At 53.1% G+C, this 23,844-nt stretch overlaps 1 protein-coding gene and 1 long non-coding RNA gene across 2 annotated transcripts; one reads left to right on the plus strand and one right to left on the minus strand.

Moving 5' to 3' along the window:
- Positions 1–10,996: 10,996 nt before the first annotated feature.
- On the minus strand, positions 10,997–14,734 carry TMEM271 (transmembrane protein 271). Its single transcript, XM_054553600.2, has one exon. The coding sequence runs from the start codon at positions 14,511–14,513 to the stop codon at positions 13,368–13,370; it is 1,146 nt and encodes a 381-aa protein (XP_054409575.1). The 5' UTR covers positions 14,514–14,734; the 3' UTR covers positions 10,997–13,367.
- A 907-nt stretch (positions 14,735–15,641) lies between these two features.
- Positions 15,642–23,741, plus strand: LOC103890346 (uncharacterized). The gene is made up of 3 exons (XR_008524301.1): positions 15,642–16,046; positions 17,335–21,788; positions 22,864–23,741. It is a non-coding gene; the product is annotated as an uncharacterized LOC103890346 (long non-coding RNA).
- Positions 23,742–23,844: the final 103 nt, after the last annotated feature.

The following is a 23,844-nucleotide window of genomic DNA, read 5'->3' on the forward strand; positions in this document are numbered from 1 at the left end:
AAAATGAAAAAGACTCGTTAGTAGACAGCGCTGAGTTGACGGTCTTGGGGACAGGTGTGTGTAGCGCGTGTGGGGCAGATTGAGGATGGGTGGGTGGAGGGTGGAGTCACCAGCAGAGAAGGGAAAGCTGTCGAGTTTGGGGACAAGGCTGAGTCTGGGGTCTTGGGGGACCCTGAAGGGGTGGTGAGCAGACAGATGTAAGCACCCAGAGGTCTGGAGGTAGGTCGTGGTTTTCACACTGCTCACCCACTACCTAGACTTATCAAACTCCCACAAATGCCACCTGGGAACAGAACCTGGGTCCTGTCTTGCAGCTGGAATAGGGCCGGGTCCAGATTCCAGGAGAGCGCCTGAATCAACAGCTGGTGTCAGCTCCATCCTTGATCACAGAAGCATGTTCTCCAAGCCTCCATTTTCCCACCTATAAGGCGATTGTTTTCAGGATAAGGGAGGCAGTGAACCCACAGCCTTGGCAAACAGGGTCTGGCCTGCGATATGCCCACAGGACAATTAGCTTTGATGAGGTGGTGCTGATGCCAATGAAGTCGGTGTGCACTTGGCATGCGGTCAGCGTTGTCTGGTTCACTGCAGAATCCCAGAGGCTCACGCAGAACCTTCCCTGAATGCTTGTTAAATGCGGTATCATAACCTTCAGCAGGTGACAGGCACCAAGGGGCGTGGCTGCCTGGAGCCTAGAAAGTCCTTGGAGCCTTCTGTTCCCAGTGCAGCCTTGAGAAATGGGTGGGGATCAGCCAGACAGGGAGAGTGGGGTGGGCTCCACAGGAGCTCGGAGCAAATTCCACACGGAGCGGTTCCTTCCAGCAGCAGCGTGTGTGGGTGGCACAGTGGCAGATGAGCTTTAATGTGGGAGAACGCAAAGTCACGCACTTAAGGAAAAAATAACCCGAGTTACGCTTAAAAAGGCAGGAGGGGCCCTCCTGGGCAGGCCCCCGCAGACTCTCTGGGAGTATCATTCCTGTTCCCACGGGGGCTGGGGGAGGTGCAGGCACCTGGAGGGCCTGAGACAGCTGTGGGAAGCTCTGCAGCAAAGGGGCCAGCTCCAGGGAGGCTCCCAGCAATGGTGGCCTCTGGCTGGCCCAGGACAGTGGGGAGGGGATAGACCTTAGGGGTGATGGGAGCAGGCAGAAAGAAAGCTCCTAAAATGAACAGGATTGAGGCCAGCCCTGAAGCTCCTGCGGCTGCTCTGAGGCAGGGAGACCCCCAGGAAGGGAGGGGCCCCCAGAGGGAGAGGAGCCCCCTGAAAGGCGGCACAGCGGCCACTTTGGAGGGGGAGTGACAGCACCCGTCTGGATTTGCAAAATAATTCAGTTATTCGTGGCTGTTATGTGAAAATATTTGCAAATAAGCCAAGGGTATTTTCAGAAAGTATTTCCCTTTAGGCAATTACTTTTAATGATTCAGATTTTTTTTTTTTTTTCATCTGACAGATCTATTCAGGTTTGTGAATACCCGTGGTCTGCCATGGACTGGGCCTTTGACCAACCACAGGGCAGCATCCTTGCCGCCAGCTGCCTGAGCTCCACAGCAGCCAGCCTGGCACCCGCATTGCAGGAGGGAGACACCAACCTCGAGCCTCCACTGAGCTCTGCACCAGGTTGAATGGTGTCCCCCCAGATTCTTGATCCAGAACTTCAGAATATGGCCTTATTTGGAAATGGGGCCTTCACAGATCACACTGGATTAGATGGGCATAAACCCAACAAGAGCGTCCTTGTAGGAGACCGAGAAGGGCACACAGACACACGGCAGAGAGCCCCCATGAAGGCAGCAGAGGCTGGCACAATGCAGCTACAAGCCACAGAAGCCCAGGGTGCCAGCAGCCATCAGGAGCCAGAGGCCTGGGACAGATTATCCCTCAGAGCCTCTAGAAGGGGCCAGCCTGGCTGACGCCATGATCTTGGACTTCCAGCTGAGAATCCATAGTTACTGTTCTAAGACACCCAGGGTGTGGTAGTTTGTTACAGCGCCCAGCAAATTAATACAGGTCCTAAAATGTCTAGGCCTCTGAGGCACTACAGACCCCTGAGGCAGTGCCAGGCCCTAAAGCAATATGAACCCCTGAGATAGTCCAGACCCCTGATGGAGTGCGGAGCCCTGAATGGGTATGGAACCCTGAGTTATTGGTATGGAGCCCTGAGTTTTTGGTATCGAACCCTGAGTTGGTATGGAACCCCGAGTTGGTATGGAACCCTGAGTTGGTATGGAATCTTGAGTTGGTATGGAACCCTGAGTTGGTATGGAACCCTGTGTTGGTATGGAGCCCTGAGTTGGTATGGAGCCCTGAGTTGTTGGTATGGAGCCCCGAGTTGGTATGGAGCCCCGAGTTGGTATGGAGCCCCGAGTTGGTATCGAACCCCGAGTTGGTATGGAGCCCCGAGTTGGTATGGAGCCCCGAGTTGGTATGGAGCCCCGAGTTGGTATGGAGCCCCGAGTTGGTATGGAGCCCTGAGTTGGTATGGAACCCTGAGTTGGTATGGAGTCCTGAGTTGGTATGGAACTCTGAGTTGGTATGGAGTCCTGAGTTGGTATGGAACTCTGAGTTGGTATGGAGCCCTGAGTTGGTATGGAGCCCTGTGTTGGTATGGAGCCCTGAGTTGGTATGGAGCCCTGAGTTGGTATGGAGTCTTGAGTTGGTATGGAGCCCTGAGTTGGTATGGAGCCCTGAGTTGGTATGGAGCCCTGAGTTGGTATGGAGCCCTGAGTTGGTATGGAACCCTGAGTTGGTATGGAACCCTGAGTTGGTATGGAATCTTGAGTTGGTATGGAGCCCTGAGTTGTTGGTATGGAACCCTGAGTTGGTATGGAGCCCTGAGTTGGTATGGAACTCTGAGTTGGTATGGAACCCTGAGTTGTTGGTATGGAACCCTGACTTGGCATGGAACTCTGAGTTGGTATGGAACCCTGAGTTGGTATGGAACCCCGAGTTGTTGGTATGGAACCCTGAGTTGGTATGGAGCCCTGAGTTGGTATGGAACCCTGAGTTGTTGGTATGGAACCCTGAGTTGGCGTGGAACTCTGAGTTGGTATGGAACCCTGAGTTGTTGGTATGGAGCCCTGAGTTGGTATGGAACCCTGAGTTGGTATGGAGTCCTGAGTTGGTATGGAGTCCTGAGTTGGTATGGAACTCTGAGTTGGTATGGAGCCCTGAGTTGGTATGGAATTCTGAGTTGGTATGGAACCCTGAGTTGGTATGGAGCCCTGAGTTGTCGTGATTCTTGCTTCCAGTTCCATCATGTCACCCCAGACACCTGACATGTCCTCACTGCCTTGTCCAATCAACATCACAGTCATTTTCGCTCCTACAAATCTCTTGGACCCTCCACCTGCCTCTCCTCCCTGCAGCTTCAGTGACCCTTGGAGGTCCCTCATCCCTTCAGAGGTTCTCCCTTTCCTCTGCCAGGGCTCTATCCCCTCACTGTCTTTATACCTTCCGGGGTCTGGTACCCAGGTGTGCATGCACTCCTCCCTAGAACCCCCACCCTCCCTGGAGCATCCCCCATTTGCTGCCATCCTATCGCCTGAGTGCTGGACTGGGGCATTAAGCACATTTGCAACAACGGCAGGAGCCGAAGTCGGTCTCCTGTGCCAGACCAGGTTGTCCTTCGTCACCTAACAAAATTGAGTCTACACACAGTAGGTGTCTCCTTAGTGCCCTCAGTGAATGAATATGAGGAGGCAGTACCAGTGTTGGAAGTCTCCAAGTTCATGAGGCAATCCAGAGCTCTTAGAAAGCTCTTACCTTGTCAGAGCTGGTCTGTCTGTCCCACCCATCCTTACAACAAAAGCTTGCACCCACCAGCTGCACCCACAACCTGCATTACATCAACTGCACCCCATCAACTACACCCACCACCTGCACCCACCCCCTGCATCTGACCCCTGCATCTCATCCCCTGCATCCCACCCCCTGCATCCCACCCCCTTCATCCCACCCCGTACATCCCACCCCTACATCCCACGCCCTATATCCCACCCCCTGCATCCCACCCCTACATCCCACGCCCTACATCCCACCCCCTACACCCCACCCCCTACATCCCACCCCTACATCCCACCCCTGCATCCCACCCCTACATCCCACCCCCTTCATCCCACCCCTACATCTCACCCCCTGCATCCCACCCCTACATCCCACCCCCTTCATCCCACCCCTACATCCCACCGCCTGCATCCCACCCCTACATCCCACCCCTACATCCCACCCCCTTCATCCCACCCCCTTCATCCCACCCCTACATCCCACCCCTGCATCCCACCCCCTAGATCCCACCCCCTACATCCCACCCCTACATCCCACCCCTGCATCCCACCCCTGCATCCCACCCCTACATCCCACCCCCTTCATCCCACCCCTACATCCCACCCCCTGCATCCCACCCCTACATCCCACCCCTACATCCCACCCCCTTCATCTCACCCCTACATCCCACCCCGTACATCCCACCCCTACATCCCACCCCCTACATCCCACCCCGTACATCCCACCCCTGTATCCCACCCCCTTCATCCCACCCCCTACATCCCACCCCGTACATCCCACCCCTACATCCCACCCCTACATCCCACCCCCTACATCCCACCCCCTACCTCCCACCCCCTACATCCCACCCCTGCATCCCACCCCCTGCATCTCATCTCCTGCATCTCACCCCTTGTATCTCATCCCCTGCATCCCACCCCTTGCATCTAACCACCTGCATCCTACAACATGTATCCACCACCTGCATCTTGCCATGTACCTCCCACTACCTGCATCTTGCCAGGTACATCTTAGCACCTGTGTCCCACCATGTACATCCTCCCCCCTGCACCCTATGACCTGCATCCTATGTGCATGGCTGGTTCTGTTGAGAGAAGGTTAAGAGGATTCTAGTCCTGCCTTCAGAAGCTCAGGGGCTGACCAGGGGTTAGGCTGGAAGCTTAGGCACTTCTCCCTCTCAGGGAGTGGCTGGTCTGGTTGCTACAGGCTCCTGTGCAGGTGAATGTGTGCACATGAGGTCCAGACAACTCCATGGGGAGGCTACTCTCAGGCCTTACATTGAATAAAATGTGGCATTTTCCAGATAAAAAGGCAGAAAATGATGCTGTGCGTGGAGGGACAGCCTAGGAGGGCTTAGAGGCTGGACATGGTGCCCGGGCAGGTCTTGGACCTGGAGTGCAGTGTGTGGCTGAGGATGACTACAGCAAGTCCCGGTGAGTGGTCCTGCCTGTAACCCGAAGGGCCTGGGGAGTTCTTGGTGGTCCTGGAGGACAGGGCCTAGTTTATGTCCTGCCCAACGCTGCTGGGTACTTGGCAGGTTGTGGAGAAATACTCACAGGCAACCTGGCTGCCCCGAAGGAGCCTCTCCCAGGCATATGGTGTGAGGCTTTGCCACTCCTGGGGGAGAGACACTGGAGCTGGCAGCAGGCTGAAGATGCAGGCATGCAGGCACTGCACTGTCTTCTGTCTTTCTGATGTCTCTTTCCCAAGTCCCTGGGGAGGGGATGACGCATGGTCCTGTGTGGCCTCTGGGAGCCCCTTGAGAAAGCATCTAATGCCCCTTTACCAAGCTGCAGAGCCTGCAAGGCCAGACCCAGGAGGAGGAGTCAAGCACAGCTGTGTGGACCAGACATTTACAGCATCTGGATGCTCCTTGGAGGAAAAGAGTTGAGAATGTCCTACTATTGTAAAATGCACAGAAATGCACGACCAGGTGGAGATAAGGCTGGGCCTGTGGTCCTGCTTCCCCTGAGGGCCAGCTGTGTCTGGTGCAGGGTGGGGCTGGGAGGCCAGAGGACCTGAACACATGCTTTGGGTAAGTCCCTTTGCAGCTCTGTATTCTCGTCTGTAAATAAGGCAACACGGGCCTTGTGAGGATGGACCAGGTCAATGGCATGAGCACTGGAGCCACGGACTTGTCGGCTGCCATGTGGCTGCCACTGTTCCATCATTCCCACAAGTCCTACCTGCACTGGCTGTGTTCCTTCTCCCAGCCTCCCTGCATTCACCTCCAGTCAGTCGCCTGCCTCCCCAACGCATGCCACCTGCCAAGAAAGACAGATGATCCCCTCAAAGTTCCTCTGGCCTTGGCCTCAGCCTCAGCACCTTCCTGCTGGCCCCATCCACCTGTCTAGTCCCATCCCTCATCCCCCTTCTCAGTCCCAGAAGGCCAGGCCCATCTCAGGGATCCCCTCTTCCACAGGGCCATCCCCACCACACCCCTCAGGCCCCCAGCGTTTGCCCAGGGACCACCAGCTTCAGTGGTCACACCCATTTTCCCAGGTACCCACAAGGCAGGACCCCCTTACGACTTCCTCCCTGGCTCCCAGTTGCCTGAAGCAAAGGCTGAAAAGTTGGCCTGAAGACCCTCAAGGTTTTACTTTCCTTCTTCAGAAAAAGCACAGCTCTTGAAGGTTAGGTAACCTGATCTGATCTGAGTTCTATGAAAATGTTGCAACAAGAATGGAGGTGAAGGCCAGGCGCAGTGGCTCACATCTTTAATCCCAGCACTTTGGGAAGCCGAGGCGGGTGGATCACCTGAGGTCAGAAGTTTGAGACCAGCCTGGCCAAGATGGTGAAACCCCGTCTCTACTAAAAATACAAAAATTAGCCAGGCATGGTGGCGGGCGCCTGTAATCCCAGCTACTCGGGAGGCTGAGGCACAAGAATTGCTTGAACTTGGAGGTGGAGGTTGCAGTCAGCAGAGATCACGCCGTTGCACTCTAGCCTGGGCAACAGAGCAAGACTTCATCTCAAAAAAAAAAAAAAAATGGAGATGAAGAAAAGAGATCAGGCAATGATGTTCAGACAGTGTAAAAGGGAACTAGCAAAACGTGGTGGGGCCATGGCAGGTGCACAGAGGCTGAACCCAGGCCCTGGAGGATGGGAGGAGGGCAGTGGAGGTGCACAGCCCTCCAGGTGCCATTGGAAGTGTGGGCTGGGGCTGCCCAAAGCCGCTGCCAAGTCCGTGGCGGGGGGGCAAAGAGCCCCCCTGCTCTCAGCGCACCCCGGGCGGTCTGGCCACTTGCTACCATATAGTCCACCAGAAACAGGATGATGACCACACAGGTGGGGTGAAGGATTGTTTTGTGGAGTATATTGTATTTTAAAACAGCTTTTATTGATCCAAAAGTGACATTCTGTTGAGGATCAATAGCAGATAGAAGGCAAAATGTAGATCGTATCAGCTGAAGCCTCTCCATGTGAAATCCACGTGAATAGGTGGATTCTCTGGTAAACATGGAGGTTTTAAGAAAGCTGCTATGGACCAGGCTCCGTCATGGAGCCCTCAGGCTTTCTGCTGTCACCCCAAGGAGTCCTCAGGAGAATTCAGTTGTGGGGACATAGTGATATTTGCACACTAGTTTCCTAAATTATTTTCTTCTTCCATTTTGTTGCTGTTTTTCTATCACATGCTGGAAGGCAGCAAGTTAAGCAAAGGCACAGGGCCACTGAGAAACAGAACCCGCTGCCATCAGGCTGCTGCCTCTGCCTCATTTGAAAAGGCAGGTACATAAGTACACAAACAATGCATACTTATTTACATGCCAGAATTCACTTTTCTTAAGGTCTCTACCATTAGAAATTTTCTCTTGTATTTTAGTGAAGAAAATAATGCTTCGGAGTAATGATGGCTTTGAGGGGCATTGAAGGACACCATGCTGCTCAGCAGAAGAGCTGGGCCTGAGGGTGACGCATGGGGGTTCCAGCCCGGTCAGCACTAGAGTGAAGTGTAGCAGTGCCTAAACACCATGGACCTGCCTTGGGGCCTAGGAATTCCTCCTGGCACATCCGCATCTCCGCCCCTCCGCCCACTGCTCACCCGAACTCCAGCGCTCTCCCTGAACGGCTCCACCGTGCTGTGCTGGCCCACAGGTGATGGCTGCCCCACTAGCCTGCTCCCACACAGACATGACACAGCATTCAGGGAACCTGGATGCAGCTCAGCACTGACAGGGCGCCCTGCCAGGGACATACTTCCTGAGTGCTTATGCTAAGATGCTGTGGCAAGGGCGGCCAGGACAGCATGACCCAGTCCACAGCCAGGCCACAATGCCCTGCACAGGTTCCTCCTGCACCCTGGATGCTCCACGCAGGGCTGCTGGCCTGGCCCTCAGACACTACCCAGGAGGCCATGTGTGTGCATGTACAAATGTGCACCCATGTGTGTATGTGTAGGGGTACTGTGTGCATGTGCACGTGTGAGCACGGGTTCATATACACACGTATGCATACATGCACACATGTGAGCATGCACCCATGTGTGGATGTAGGTGTACTGTGTGTGTGCAGGCATGTGAGCACGGGTTCATATATACACGTATGTGTACATGCACACATGTGCGTGTGTGCAGGAGTACTCTGTGTGCATGTGTGCGAGCACGTGTTCATATATACACATATGCAAACACGCACACACACACGAGCATGCACCCATGTGTGTATGTGCAGGTGTACTCTGTGTACATGTGTACACATGTGAGCACGTGTTCATATATACACATATGCATACACACATTCAAGGCTTCCTCCTGCAGTGCCTCAGGACACCAAGCAGGAGTAAAAACTTCAATCACCTGCAGTTTTATCTTCACAACAAGAAACCATCTGACTGATTTTTAGAACTAAATTATTGTTTAATTGCGTTTTCAGTCAAAAATCTCAGTTATGTGGTTCAAATTAATGTTGCCAACGCCAGAGCACATGCTCTGACCAAGGAAAGGTGTGGAACTTCAGATACCTAAGACCCTGGCTTGCTTGGTGACCATGCTGCCCAGTTCTGCACAGCATCATGTGTTACCTCTGGTAAGTTATCCCTTAAAGTCAATGCCTAGCCAGCCACATGAGCTGTGAGCTCCTACTGCTGAGCGGAATCACAGCTTTGCGTTTAAAACAGTAACTTACAAACTCAGCATTTTGCCACGTAAAAATGCTAAAATGTGTTTAATTTTTTATCTCATCGTCATAATAAACTCTTGGTAGGGAAGCAGAATAAGACTCATTTTTAGAAAGGTCCAAGAACTGGCTGGGTGTGGTGGCTCACTCCTGTAATCCCAGCACTTTGGGAGGCCAAGGCGGGCAGATCACCTGAGGTCGGGAGTTCGAGACCAGCCTGACAAACATGGAGAAACCCCGTCTCTAGTAAAAATACAAAATTAGCCGGGTGTGGTGGCACATGCCTGTAATCTCAGCTATTCGGAAGGCTGAGGTAGGAGAATCGCTTGAACCCAGGAGGCAGAGGTTGCGGTGAGCCAAGATTGCGCCATTGCCCTCCAGCCTGGGCAACAAGAGTGAAACTCCGTCTGAACAACAACAACCAAAAAAAAAAAGAGAGAGAGAGAGAAAGAAGGAAAGAAAGAAATAAAGGGAGAGAAAGGTCCAAGAACTGGCATTATTTTGCAAGTAGCACAACAAAGAACCTATTCTCAACCACTAACTTCAGGTTTTGAAAAGGTAAAATGAGCATGAATAAAATTGCTGCCGTGAGTTGGATAACCTCATTATTCAGCGCTAGAGCAGTAACTAGCAAGTCAGTGGTAACTAGGAAGGAAGACTGATGTCTTCGTGATGCTCCACTCATTTCCCTGAGAATTGATCTTTGGGGCAATTTGAGTTTAGAAGTATGTGGGATTCTATTTCCTCTGGCAAACTAAAACAAAAAACAAAAAACAACCTTGGTATTCTACATCAGTACATGAACACCTATGACAGTGGAGGTAAGAATAGTCCTGGAGTTAGGGACACTCAATCTTAAAACAACTCATCTAACTTTCTGGTCACACGGAAGAGGCCAGTTTGCCCCAGCTGGGTCTTTGTGCACCCCTGGATTATCCTGCCACCCCAGCCAGGGAGGTGTACACAGAGACAGGAGGGTGTGCACGCAGGGACAGGAAGGGAGTGCACGCAGGGACAGGACAGGTGTGCATGCAGGCGATAGGACGAGTGTGCCTGCAGGAATAAGAGGGTGTGCACGCAGGGACAGGAGGGTGTGCACACAGGGACAGGCAGGGGGTGCACACAGGGACAGGAAGGGGGTGCACACAGGGACAGGAAGGGGGTGCACGCAGGGACACGAGGGGTGTGCACATGGGGACAGGACAGGTGTGCAAACGGGCAACAGGATGGGTGTTCACGCAGGTACAGGAGGGTGTGCCCACAGGGACAGGAGGATGTGCGAGCAGGGACGGGAGAGTGTGCATGCAGGGACAGGAGGGTGTGCGCGCAGGGACAGGACGGGTGTGCAAACAGGCGACAGGATGGGTGTGCCCGCAGGTACAGGAGGGTGTGCCTGCAGGGACAAGAGGATGTGTGCACAGGGACACGAGGGTCTGCACGCAGGGAAGGAGGGTGTGTATGCAGGGACATACAGGTGTGCACGCACGCAGGGACAGGAGGGTGTGCATGCAAGGACAGGACGGTGTGCACGAGGGATAGGATGGTATGTATGCGGGGACAGGAAGGTGTGCACGCAGGGACAGGAGGGTGTGCATGTACTCAGGGACAGGAGGGTGTGCACGCACTCAGGGACAGGAGGGTGTGCATGCAGGAGCAGGACGGTGTGCACGCAGGGGCAGGATGGTGTGCACGCAGGGACAGAAGGTTGTGCACGCAGGGACAGGAGGCTGTGCACACAGGGACAGGAAGGTGTGCACGCAGGGACAGGTTGGTGTGCCCATAGGGATAGGAGGGTGTGCACGTGGGGACAGGAGGGTTGCACGCAGGGACAGGATGGTGTGCCGGCGGGGACAGGAGAGTGTGCACATGGGTACAGGAAGATGTGCACGCATGGACAGGAGGGTGTGCATGTAGGGACAGGAATGTGTGCATGTAGGGACAGGAGGGCATGCACGCAGGTACGGGACGGACGTGCACACAGGGATGGAACAGTGTGCATGCAGGGATAGGAGGGTGTGCCCGCAGTGACAGGACGGTGTGAAGCCTACTCCTGGCCAGGGGCCTCTGCCCCTATCTTCTGCCTTCTGTTCTGTCCCAAGAAAAGCCTGACACTTTAAAGAGGTCGCCGATTTTGATCACAAGTTTGAAAGACTCATAAGGCATCTAACATTTTAAGCTGTACAAACAAAATTAAGACTAAACACTTCCGAAAACAAAAAGCACACAGGAAATTTGGCTTTTTGCATCTGCGCTGCCCATGCATTTGCTCCAGCCAGGGCAGTGCCACGCAGCCTTCTGCAGGGAGCCACCAAGTGCCTACCCCCGGGCAGATCCACCTGGCTGCGCCTGTCGCGTAGTTTTGGGAGGCTGGCCTTGCAGCCACCTGAGAGGCCTCTGCTCGGAAAGCAGGAGGCACCTGATAATGCCACGCTGATTGGATGTAGGCAGACAGAAGGAAGTATTTTAAAGTCGCACTGCTCTGCCAGCGATCACATTTTTGCTTAGGTTGATGACTGCTGGGCTGGTTGTCCTGGGGCAGGAAAGGACTGGGCTGTAAATGGACAGTGGGACCAGTCAGGTCATGCCCTCTGTCCGGCTGGACCCCCTTTCTCACTCCACCATTCAGGGAGGCCTATTATGAGCCAGTATCTGAAGAAGCCTGTGGATGAAAACCTAGTAAATTGGCTGTGATCTTTGTCCTCCAGCAGCATCCCCACATAGCAAGAAGAGGACACTGGCCCATGGCATCTTTGACCAGATCCCCGAGCTTCGCAGTAACTGAGCAGGCATCAGCAGGGGAAGGTTTGCCAGCTCTGGAGATCAGCCCCCTGAATGGTGACAGGTTTCACTTCTCATCATGGAAATGGGGCTGGAGGCTCCTCCCTCTTGTGGCCTCTGCAGCAGCAGGGAAGCCCGGCCAAGTGCCAGCAGGGATGGGGGACTTGGTCACCAGGGGTATAGGGAGCTCCAGCTTTGGGCAACTAGGGGCTGAGGAGAGGCCTCACTCCAGAGCCTGCATCTGAAAACTATGCTCCATCCTTAAATTTGGCTACTTTTTTCACAGCTATAAGTAGACTTCCATACACAATACGGATATTACACGTGGTTTCTGTAGCTTCTCTCTCCTAACTGCTCTGTGCTGGCACTCACCCCGCAGAGCACTGGCTGCCTCCCCGGTCCCGCGGCAGGAGGTACTCATCTTTCCCACCAGGCTGTGCCTCTGCTCCCAGCTGCTCAGGGTCAGCAGCTACCTGCCTGATGCCACAATTCCAGCACGTGGGAGTCGGATCACCTTTTCCCAAGACTTGGAGCCGGACTGGCTCCCAGCCAGCCCAGCAGACAGATGGAAACACACTCCACCAGCATATGGAACTCATTTCATATCATGTGTGAAAACACACACACACATAGCCTCATCATTTAAAAGTATGACCTTCACATCAATTAAGGCGATTACGGGGTATATTTTAAATGAAATGCTATCATACTAAAAATTACCAGATTAATGAAATAATCAACAGGAAAATTATCTATGCCAGAAAAACTATGACTGATTTTCCGAAATAGGATTAAATTGTTCATATGTATTAACCAAAAATAAGATCTGCTTTGCAGTCGAAACTACACAACCAGTTTCCAAAAAAAAAAAAAAGAAAAGAAAAGAAAAAAGAAATGTATGGGATGTGGCATCAGTGTCTCTACACACACAGAAAGTTAGCTTTAGAAAGAGGCTGGATTCAGTCAACTAGCTAGCAGAATACAACTGTTCAAACTCAACATTTGTCCAACCAGATGAAACCATTTCCCCCCAACACTGACTTGTGCGTAGACATCCTCTAATTCCAATTTGATGAATATTCTCCAATAACATATCAATTAATTTAATAAAGGAACTCACCAATTTTAAATTGCAATAAATTTACCAAACATTTTCACTATTTATGGAGAGCTTTACAGTAAGAAAGTATCAACAAAAGCAGGCACATCCGTGTACAAAGTGTTGCTGTTGGGTGTTTTCACTTCTTCTTTCTGAATTACCAGCTGCTCTGCGTCTCTGTCTGCTCTTCCTCCGTGGGAAGTCGCCGTCCTGGGGCGCTCGCTCTGTCCCCCTCGCCTCGGACCACCAGGCAGAGCAGCCCCAGGGTTTGGACTTGCCAAGAAAAGTGCAGTCGGGCTAGCCAAGCCCAAACATTTATTGTAAACTTGAAAATGGAATCCAGATATGAACGACACAAATAAGAAGAGAAACCTCCCAGATACAGAAATGGTCACATCAGGGGCCCCCTCCTGTGGTCACGGAGCCCGCAGAGGGGGCCAGGCCGGAGGCTGCAAAGCCACGTGGAAGAGGCGGCGCCCCTGAGGCCTGGCCCTGGACCCCGCCCCGCTGCCCGTCCTCCCTTGCCGCGGGGGTCCTCAGCGGGGCGGGGGGAACGCAAGCGCGGTCCGCGGGATGGGGGTCCGGCCCACGGGCTCAGCAGGCCCGACGGGTCTCCCAGGGCCGCGGCGTCTCGCAGGGCGGCCGGCAGCAGTAGGGGTAGGAGGCGTTGAGGTCGGGGTCCGAGGGCGCGTACCCCGGCAGCTCCACCGACGGGTGCCCCCCGCAGCGCACCTCCGCGCCCGCCTCGTCCAGCGCGTGGAGAACGCCTACGTTGATGTAGGAGACCGCGTGGTGCGCCGCGAAGCCCGCGCAGTCCCCGGGGGCGGCCAGGTCCGACTCCTCCGGGGACAGGATGGAGGCCTCGCTCGGCCGCTGCTGCAGCCGCCGCCCCCGCCGGCCCCGCCGGCCCCGGCGCGCCCGAGAGGCGGGCGGCTGCGCGCGGAGCCCGGAGCCGCCGCGGGGCCGCGCCAGGGCCCGGCCTCCCCTCCGCCTGCCGCGCCGACCGCGCCGGGCCTGCGACGACTTGTAGTTCTTGACGAGCAGGAGGCTGAGCAGGCCCAGCAGGCACTCAAGCGAGTTGAAGACGGTGGAGAGCACCAGGCCGCGCTGGTAGTCCTTCAGCTGGCGGCACTTGGCGGACGTGGCGCTGTCCAGGGTGCTGCGAGCGCGCGGGGCGCCGGAGGCCGAGCCCGGGGCCGAGCCGGGGGCCGAGCCGGGGGTTGAACCTGGGGCCGAGCCGGGGCTCGAACCTGGCGCCCGCGGGGGCAGGCAGTAGTGCGAGTACTTGCGCTCCACCAGGGACACGGTGTCGCCGTCGATCACGGCGCCCGCAAATGCGCTGAGGACCCCGAGCATGAAGACCAGGACGCCGAGCAGAAGCAGGTTCTGGCTGCTTACCGGCCCCGGGGCCCCGGCCGCGGCCCCCGGCTCGCCCGGCGCGGCCTCGGGAGCTCCTGCCGGCGCCGCGGGGACCCCCAAACCCGGGCCCGGTTCCGACCCCGCGAGGGGCGCGTCCCGGGGTCCGCAGCAGAGCAGGGCGGCGCCGAGCAGCGAGAGGCCGGCGGCCAGCAGCAGCCCGGAGTAGAAGGCGCCGGCGGCGGCCCCCAGGCGGAACGGCTCCCCGCGCAGCTCCGAGCCCAACGAGAAGCACTTGAGGCCGACGGCGGCGGCGCTGAGCGCGCAGGCGAGCAGGAGGCAGGAGGAGAGCGCGGCGCAGGCCCCGCGGACGCTCCACTTCATCCTCCGCGCCCGAGCCGGCCCGCACCCCGCGCGCCCGCCGCCGCCCGCCGCCGCCCCCGCCGCCTGCGCCTCCTCCCGGCGCCGCGCGGCCGGACCGCCGGCCTCCTCCTCATCCTCCCGCGTCCTCCCGGGCCCGCGCCGCCGCCGCCGCCGGAGCCCGCATCCTCCGCCTCCCGCCGCCGCCGCCGCGACCCCGCGCCGGGAACCGATGCGGCGCAGAGACCGCAGGGCGCGCGCCCCCTCCCCAACCCGCGGGGCCCCTCCCAGGACGCTCGTTCCCCCCCCAACCCCCCACCCCGCCCGCGGCCCCGCGCGCCGCGCCCTGGCGCCGCCCTTCCCCGCCCCCAGCAGACCCCGCCACCCCCGGGACGCCCCTCCGCCTCCTCCTCCCGGAGCGGGGGCCCCTGGCCGCGTCTCTCCGCCTTCCCTCCCTATCCGCGCCCCTATCCGGCGCGGGCCGCTGCGGAAACGCAGCTCTCCACCCCCAGCTGGCTCTCCCGGACCCCCTGGGCCCCACCCCCAGCGCTCCCCACCGCTCGACGCCCCTGCGTCTGCGCTCCCCTCTCTCCCCTCTCTATCCACTGGGTCTGGGCCGCACTTCCCGCCCACCCGCCTGCCAGCGGCCGGGAAGCCTGTGGAAGTTATGGGGATGCAGGGAGAGGGGGAGAGGGGAGCTCGTGTGCTAGGGGTGAGTGGGTATGGGGGAGAGCCTGGGTAAGGAGAAGGGGAAAGGGGGAGCCTGGGAGAGGAGGGAGCAAAGGAGGAGAGCCCAGGTGCTGGGGTGGGGGGGAAACGAACCCAGGGAGGGAGGGGGAGGGTCCGGGTGCTGGGCGGGGTGGGAAAGAGCCTGGGGAGGGAGGGGGAGGGGCCGGGTGCTGGGGGGGGGGTGGGAAAGAGCCCGGGGAGGGAGGGGGAGGGGCCGGGTGCTGGGGGGGGTGGGAAAGAGCCTGGGGAGGGAGGGGGAGGGGCCGGGTGCTGGGGGGGGGATGGGAAAGAGCCTGGGGAGGGAGGGGGAGGGGCCGGGTGCTGGGGGGGTGGGAAGGAGCCCGGGGAGGGGGGGGGAGGGGGCGGGTGCTGGGGGTAAGGGAGGAGTGAGCCCGGGTGCTGTGGGGGGAGGGGGTTGTTCAAGGGATGGGGACGATCAGGGTCTCTAGGAAGTGCTGACGTGTGCGCGTGTGCGGTGTGTTGCTTGTGGGTACATGTGTGGTGTGTGGTGTGTTTCGTGTGTGGTGTGTGCATGTGTGTGCGCGCGCGTGTGTGCGGGGTGTGCCGTGAGCCTGTGCACGCGGTTCGGGGGATGAGTAGGGGCGCTGACTTTTAGGACTAGCCATTTGAACCAAGCTGGAGGCGACGTCTTAGAACCCAGGGTGAGTCTCGTTTGGTTTTAGTCTGCAAAGCTCGTCTGGATCAGACAGGAATTTTCCCCAGACGCGGGTGCACGTGAATTAATTCAACAGAAGGCGGTTCACGGCCTGAGTGAGGGGGACTAGGGCGGCGAATTCCTCCGCCTGATTCCTACCCTGACGATTCGAGGTGGGTGAGAGAAAGGCGTGGGGCGGCTGGGTGCGTGGGGTGGGGGAAGGTCACCTCTCCTGCCTCTCTGGGCCCTCCAGCCTCTTCCTGAGAGGAGCTCGCCTCGGCCCCTTGGTTGGGGGGATGGGAGCGTCTCCGGAAGGCCCTCGGCCGAGCAGCTGGGCCTGCACCCCTGGTCCCTTCCAGTTCGTTTCTGCTGCGGTGGCAGGAGGCTGGGGAGCCGATGACTCACCCTGCCGGCTAATTGCAGCGTTAAATAACTTTGCGCCGGATTCGGTGGCTGCAGCAGGGAACGCGCTCCGGGCGCCGGGGGAGGTGCTGGGACGCCCTGAGAACGCACCTCCGTCCCTGTCACCAGCCTTAGCAAGTTCTGGCCTGTGGAGCCCTCACCCAGAGCGCACAGCTTCATGCCCTTGAAGGGCGCAGTGTGTCCCGTGGTGCCCGGTGGCCCCGGACAGAGACCCCAGAGGCTCTGTCTGAAGGAAGCTGCACCCACAGGCTCCATCTAGGCAGCGCGGGCGCGGGCCCGTCGCCCACCTTTCTCGGAAGCCATCTGCCCATGTGAATCTATGTGAAGGCCCTTCATGCGCTCCTGGACATCTGCGTGGGATTTACTTCAACTGCTATAGCTGCGAGGAGGACGAGCATGTTTCACTGTATTTTTAGCAGAGTGTGCAGATTTTAGAACCTCGCGAACGGTCCTGTATCTCCTGCACGATGACTCGCCAGAACAGTAGGAATAGTGACCCTTCCTTTGCATTTATGGTGCATAGGTTTTCAAAGGACAGTGTGTAAATCAGCTTGTGTAATAATTGTGGCACCCACGCGCGCAAGCAGACTTACCATGAGCTGACTTCCACTGATTATTTCAGTTTCCAGGGAAACGAGGTTTGCAGCCCCCTCCAGTGAGGGCGGAGCGGCCTCTCCATTCCGAATGCAGTAAGGCTGCTGCAGCCACAATGATTAGGCTTTGGAGGAGGAAGTGAACGCATGGGGCCTCATCCTCCTTCCTCCCTAAAGGGTGAGGGTGGGAGGATGGGGCTGTGCCCTCTTAGGGCAGGGAAAAACAGCTTGGAGGGGTTTCTGCCATCAGAGATCCCACAGGAGGCAGGTCAGTCCTGCAGAATTTCTCCCCAGTCTGGCCTCCAGCCTCCCTGGCTCCTTTCTAGAGGCCTCCATCCCACTGGCGGCTTGCTCCTGCCACCGGGCCTTTACACAGTCACCTCCTGCAGCCTAGGGTGTGTCGCCTCTCCATGTCCTCACCGGCGTCTGCCTTTGCATTTCCCAGATGCTCGCTTCACCCCACTGAGGAGTAACTCAGTTTTGTGGGATCCCACTGCCCTCCAGGTGCCGCTCCGAGTGCTCTACACAGATTTTCATTCAGTCCTTGCGGCACACGAAGGTAGGCGGCCCCACTGTCCTCACAGAGGCTTCCCATGCAGGAGCCAGTGACTGGCGGAGCGCCGCTCACACTCAGGCTCCGCGAACTGCCTTCCTGCCCTCCCCTGCCCCGGACAGACGGTCCTCCATAACAGGCAGGATTTCCCTGTGGTCCAAAGGTGTGTGTCCCTGCCAGATTGGGAGTTCAGCTCACTGCAGTCCTGTCCAGCTTGCCCCATCTCCCGTCCCCATCAGGATCTGGCGTTGCCCCAGCTATGTGGAATGAATGCGTGAACAAATGAATGGGTGGGTTGCTCCATCTTGTGACAGGACAGCAAAGTCAGCTGGTTCTGCTCCTATGGGGCTCAGGGTCAGGTGAGGCAGGCGGGCCTGCAGGCAGGCAGGCCCTCATCTCTGTATTGGGGGTGCAGAAGGGGCTCTAGGAGGGCGCATGCCCCAGCAGCAGGAACGTCAAGAGCAGAGGCCCTGGAGGACACAGCCCGGAGCTGGCGCACAGTAAAGTCCTCAGATAGGAGGGGCAGAGTGAGGGTGCCGCCGTCGGGCAGCAGGTGCCCACCCAGAAGGGTCTTTGAGCCTTGCGGGGAAGTTCAGACTTTACCCTGAGGATAAGGGAGGCCCTGGACCCTCAGGAGGATGCCCTGGTGGGTCTAGAAGGAGCCCTGCCACTGGGGAGCTGGCGGGGTTTCCGCCCTCACGGAGCAATCACAGGGTTGCCTGCTCATCTCCCCCGCCCTTTTCCCATCACTTCCTGAGACTCTGCAGATGGGCAGCAGTGTTTCTGAGTGGATGACATTGGGTTGGCAGAGAGAGGGGAGGGCAGTCTGTGGTCCCAGTCATGTAGAGCTTCCTTGTACAGTCTGTTGAGCTCACAGACCCTCAATGGCCCTTCACTCACAGGGATGGCCTCTGCACTTGAGCTGGTTTCTGACACCTAAAAACAGAAATGGAAAAGGGAGCAGACGCAGCCACATTTTGAAAGCTGATTCGGTTGCTTTCTGGCAGAATCCCTGCCCCCAAGCACCTGCCAGGCCCACCCGTGAGGCCTCTTCCCACCCCTTAACTCTGCCCCATGAGGGGACCTCAAGCAGCTGCAGTCTAGTCAGGTGATTTGCGGAGCTCAGGGCTCAGGGAGGGGCACCCACTTCAGAAAGAAGCGCCGTGCTTATGAGAAATGACTTCTACAGGTTGTTGGGGAAAGAGGAATTATTTTAAAGATCACAGAGCCCGTGATGTGCCAGGCGCGTTCACACAGGGCATATAGTCCCCACAGTTGCCTCTGTGCTGGGGCCACATCACCATCCTGTCCTAAAGACAAGCAACCTGAAGCCCAGAGATGGTGTCTTAAAACAATTGTGTGTTTTTTTCTGATTACAACAGCAATTGTGTTAATCCAACAATATTTTTCCTATCAACTAAACCTTATTTTAATATTTACATATTTATTAGCATTTAAAATTCAATCTCCTAGAATATTGACTTCAATTAGTTTGGCTGATTCTAATTTCTTTTTTCTAATTTATCACTTAACTTTTTAAGTACTTTTTCTTTAGACGGAGTCTTGCTCTGTCACCCAGGCTGGAGTGCAGTGGTGCAATCTCGGCTCACTGCAACCTCTGCCTCCTGGGCTCAAGCGATTCTCCTGCCTCAACCTCCTGAGTAGCTGGGACTACAGGCTCCCACCACCATGCCCAGCTAATTTTTGTAATTTTAGTAGAGACGGGGTTTCACCATGTTGTCCAGGCTGGTCTCGAACTCCTGACCTCAAGTGATCCCCCACCTCAGCCTCCCAAACTGCTGGGATTACAGGTGTGAGCCACTGTGCCTGGCCTCTTTTTAGTACTTTTATCCTTTATCTTTTTAACTACGTAAGTACTCAACATTTTAAATTATTAATCTTCACCGTGTTATTTCCAAGAACAATCACGATTGATCTTTCACTTACACAGCCACAGTGTGCGCCTCTCTGTGTAACTCTGCACAGCTGGTGATTTATTGAAAGAACTTACTCTCATAAAACCACAGCCAGTGAGTTCTCAGAGACACAATAATGCACCTTAATTATGAGTTTAAAAGCTCTTGTCTTGTGAAATGTAATCGATCCACAGAAAAATCATAAAGTATACATGTAATAGCTTAATGACTTATAAATGAAGATCTGTATACTTCCCACTCGAAAAACGGAATATTGCAGGATTTGAGTACACAACCCGTACCTTTCCAATGACAGCCTCCCTCCCACCAGAGCTTCTGCTGAGTTCACTTGAAATCACTTCCTTGCATTTATTTATATTTTTATTACCTTGACATGCATCCCTAACCATTCTAGTTTGATTTTGCCTGGTGTTTGAACTTTATATTAATGGAATCATAGGACATAATTCTTGTATCTCTGGCTTCTTTCATTCAACTTTGTGTCTGCGAAATGTATCTGTGTTGCATGCAACGGGGCTCATTCATCGCTGGTTACTGATTCACTGCATGAATGTGACACGGTTTACTAACCATTTCACTGCTGATGAACATTTGATCGTTTCTAGTTTAGGAATATTATTAATAGTTTTTGAACCTTCTTATTTGTGTGCCCTGATGTACATGGACATGCATTTTGGGGTGTATACTTAGGGAAATTGCCAGTTCATGAGTAACACCTATCTTCAGGTATTACTTTTTGTGCCCTTTTATACTGAGATACAATTTATGTGCAATACCAATCATTCATGTTAAGTGTACAACTCAGTGAGTTTAGACAGCTGGACACCTTGTTATGAGTCACCACCACCGAGATGATCCAGCACTGTCCCAACTCCCCCCAAGTTCTCCTTTGCAGGCACCCTCTCCCTCCATTCTGGGCACAGGCAACCATGACATGCTATCTGTCACCGTAGCTTTAGTATAAAATTTCACATACATGGACTCAGGGAGCATAGAGTCTTTCCTATCTGGCTTCTTTCCGCTGGCAAAATGCTTGGAGACTTTTCCATGTTGCTGTATGAATCAATGGATCATTTGTTTTCATGGCTGAGCAGAATTCTATCAACATTTGTTTACTCATCCATGAAATGATGGACATTTGGTATTTTTCCATTGAGATTGTTATGAATAATGCTGCTATTGTCATTCAAGGACAAGTCTTCTGTGAACATCTGTTTTCACTTCTCTTGGGTACATCCTTAGAAGTGGTATTGCTGGACTGTATCAAAAGTTAATATTTCACTTTCAAGAAACTTACAAACTGTTTTCCAGAGTGGCTGTACCATTTTGCATTCCCAGACCAAAGTGTGAAAGCTCCAGATGCCCCACGCCCTCACCAGCCCACGGTGTTGTCAGCCTTAATAATGCTGACCATTCTGGTGGGTTTGCAGTGTATCTCATTGTGTTTTAATTTGCATTACCTTGACAACTAATGGCATTGAGACGTTCATATATCTTTAGTAAAGAGTCCTTCCAAATCCTCTGCCAATTTTTTAAAAATTGGGTTGTCTTCTTGTAATTGAGTTGTAAGAATTCTTTATATGTTCTGAACGTAAGTTATTTATTGGATAAATGTTTCACAAGTATTTTCTCCCAGTCTTTGACCTACCTTCTCATCTTCTTATCAACATCTTTTAAAAAGCAAAACTTTCCATTTTGATGACATCCAATTATTACTTTTTTCTTTTATGGTTTTTGTGTACTATTTAGGAAATAATTGTCTGAACCAAGATTACAAATATTTTGTCTTTCAGAAGTTTTATGGTTTTAGCTCCTAAGTGTACATCTGTGATCCATTTTGAATTAATTTTTGTATATGGTGTGATGTAATGGTCAAGGTTTTTATTTTTGCATATGGATATCCAGTTGTTCCAGTACCATTTCTTGAAAATAATCACCAATACCATTAAATTGCCTTGGTACTTTTATTGAAAATCAATTGACTGGAAAATGTGGATTGATCTCTAGGCTCTCAGTTCTGACCCATTTACTTATATGTCTGTTCTTTTTTTTTTTGAGATGGAGTCTCACTCTTTTGCCCAGGCTGGAGGCTGGAGTGCAGTGGTGCTATCACAGCTCACTACAACCTTTGCCTCCCGGGTGCAAGCGATTCTCCTGCCTCAGCCTCCCGAGTAGCTAGGATTACAGGCACACGCCACTGCACCCAGCTAATTTTTGTATTTTTAGTAGAGACGGGATTTCACCATGTTGGTAGGCTGGTCTTCAACTCATGACCTCATGATTCACCTGCCTCCGCCTCCCAAAGTGCTGGGATTACAGGCATGAGTCACCGCACCCAGCCACGTCTGTTCTTATGCTAACATCACAGTATCTGGATTATTGTAGCTCCATAGTGAATGCTGGAATCAGGTAATGTGAGTCTTCCAACATTTTTACTCTCTTTCAGAATAATTTGGCTATTTTAGGTCCTTCGCATGTACATACAGATTTTAGGCTCAGCGTGTCAATTTCTACCCAAAAATGTCTGATTGAGATTGTATTGAACCTATATCTTAATTTGGGGATAATTAGTATGTTAGCAATATTGAATCTTCTAACCTACATTTACTTAGTCTTCATTAATTTATCTCATCAGTATTTTGTAGTTTTCAGTGCACAGGCTTTGCACACATTTTGGTAATTTCCCTATAAGGATTTCATATTTTTATATTTTTCATTTTGTAAATGTTAATTTAAAGAAATAAGACACTCTCGTTATTTTTCTTTTTTTCTGTTTGTTTTTTTTTTTTAATTTTGTTTTTTTATAGAGACAAGGTCCCACTATTTTGCCCAGGCTGGTCTTGAACTCCTGGGCTCAAGCAGTCCTCCCACCTCAGCCTCTCAAAGTGCTGGGATTACAGGCAGGAGCCACCACACCTGGCCAGATACCCTCATTAGATTTTTGTGTCTATTCTTATTTCTTTAAAGTAACATTTACTTTAACAAATGTTACTATATAAACATATAGCATTAATATAAAATTGTTTGTTAGTAGTATATATAAATACAATTAACTTTTTAGATTGCCCTCTTACCCCGTGACCTTGTTAAATTCACTAATTCTAGCAGCCGCTTTTGTGTATTTGGTAAGATTTTCTACATAGACAATCATGCCACTGGTAAATAGAACCCATTTTACTGCTTCCTTTCCAAACTGCATGCTTGTTTGTTTGTTTGTTTTTCTTGCTTTATTGCATTGGCTAGGTCCTCATGCATAATAGTGAATAGGAGTAATGAGAGTAAACACCCTTGCCTCGTTTCTTGTCTTAGTGGGAAACCATTTGGTCTTTCACCCTTAAGTATAACGTAAGCTGTAGTTTTTTTGTAGATGCCTTTTATCAGGTTGAAATCTATTTGTTTTGAGTGTTTTTATCATGAACAGTTGATGAATCTTGTCAAATGCTTTTTTCCTCATCTTTTGAGATTATCATATGGTTTTTTTCAGCCTGTTAATATGATGAATTACACTGATTCAGTTTCAAATGTCCAACCAAGCTTGCACTCCAGAGATGAAGCCCACTTGATCACATGTATTATTCTTTTAATATATGATGGATACGACTTGCTGTTCTTTTGTTGAGGATTTTTGTGTTTATGTTAATGAGGATATTATTTGTAGTTTTCTTTTCTTGTAATGTTTTTGTCTTTGTTCAGTGTCAGAGTAATGCTGACTTCATAAAGTGAGCTGGGAAGTACTCCCTCATTTTCTCTTTTCTGTAAAAGAATTGTATAGAATTGATGTTATTTCTTCCTTAAGTGTTGAGTAGAATTCACTTGCAAAGCCATCTGAGGTTGACATCTTCTTTGGGAATGACTTTAGCTATAAATTCAATTTATTTAACAGCTATAAGGCTATTAAGGTTATTTAATTTTTTTCTTGAATGAGCTTTAGTGTCCTGTGTTTTTCAAGGAATTTTTCCATTTTATTTAAGTTTTTAGATTTGTTGGCATAAAGTTATCCCAATATTTCCTTAGAAGTTGTGACTTTTACTGCATATAAAACATACCTCAATAAAGCTAAAATATATATATATAAAAGAATCCTTTCTGGTCGGGTACAGTGGCTTATGCCTGTAATCCCAGCACTTTGGGAGGCCGAGGCAGGTGGATCACCTAAGGTCTGGTGTTCCAGACCAGCCTGGCCAACATGGGAAACCTGTCTCTACTAAAAATACAAAAATTAGCCAGGTGTGGTGGCGTGTGCCTGTAATCCCAGCTACTTAGGAGGCTGAGACAAGAGAATCCCTTGAACCCGGGAGGTGGAGGTTGCAGTGAGCTCAGATTGCACCACTGCACTCCAGCCTGGGCAACAGACTGAGACTCCATCTCAAAAAAAAAAAAAAGAAAAAAATCCCTTTTTATCTAAAGGATCTGTAGTGAAGTCCCCTCTTTCATTTCTGATATTGGTAATTTGTGGGTTTTTTTG

Source organism: Pongo abelii, chromosome 3, assembly GCF_028885655.2.
Source record: "Pongo abelii isolate AG06213 chromosome 3, NHGRI_mPonAbe1-v2.0_pri, whole genome shotgun sequence".
Classification (NCBI taxonomy): domain Eukaryota; kingdom Metazoa; phylum Chordata; class Mammalia; order Primates; family Hominidae; genus Pongo; species Pongo abelii.

Bases quoted from the DNA above. Each gene is read 5' to 3' on its own strand.
- TMEM271 (XM_054553600.2), bottom strand. From the start codon at position 14,513: ATGAAGTGGAGCGTCCGCGGGGCCTGCGCCGCGCTCTCCTCCTGCCTC.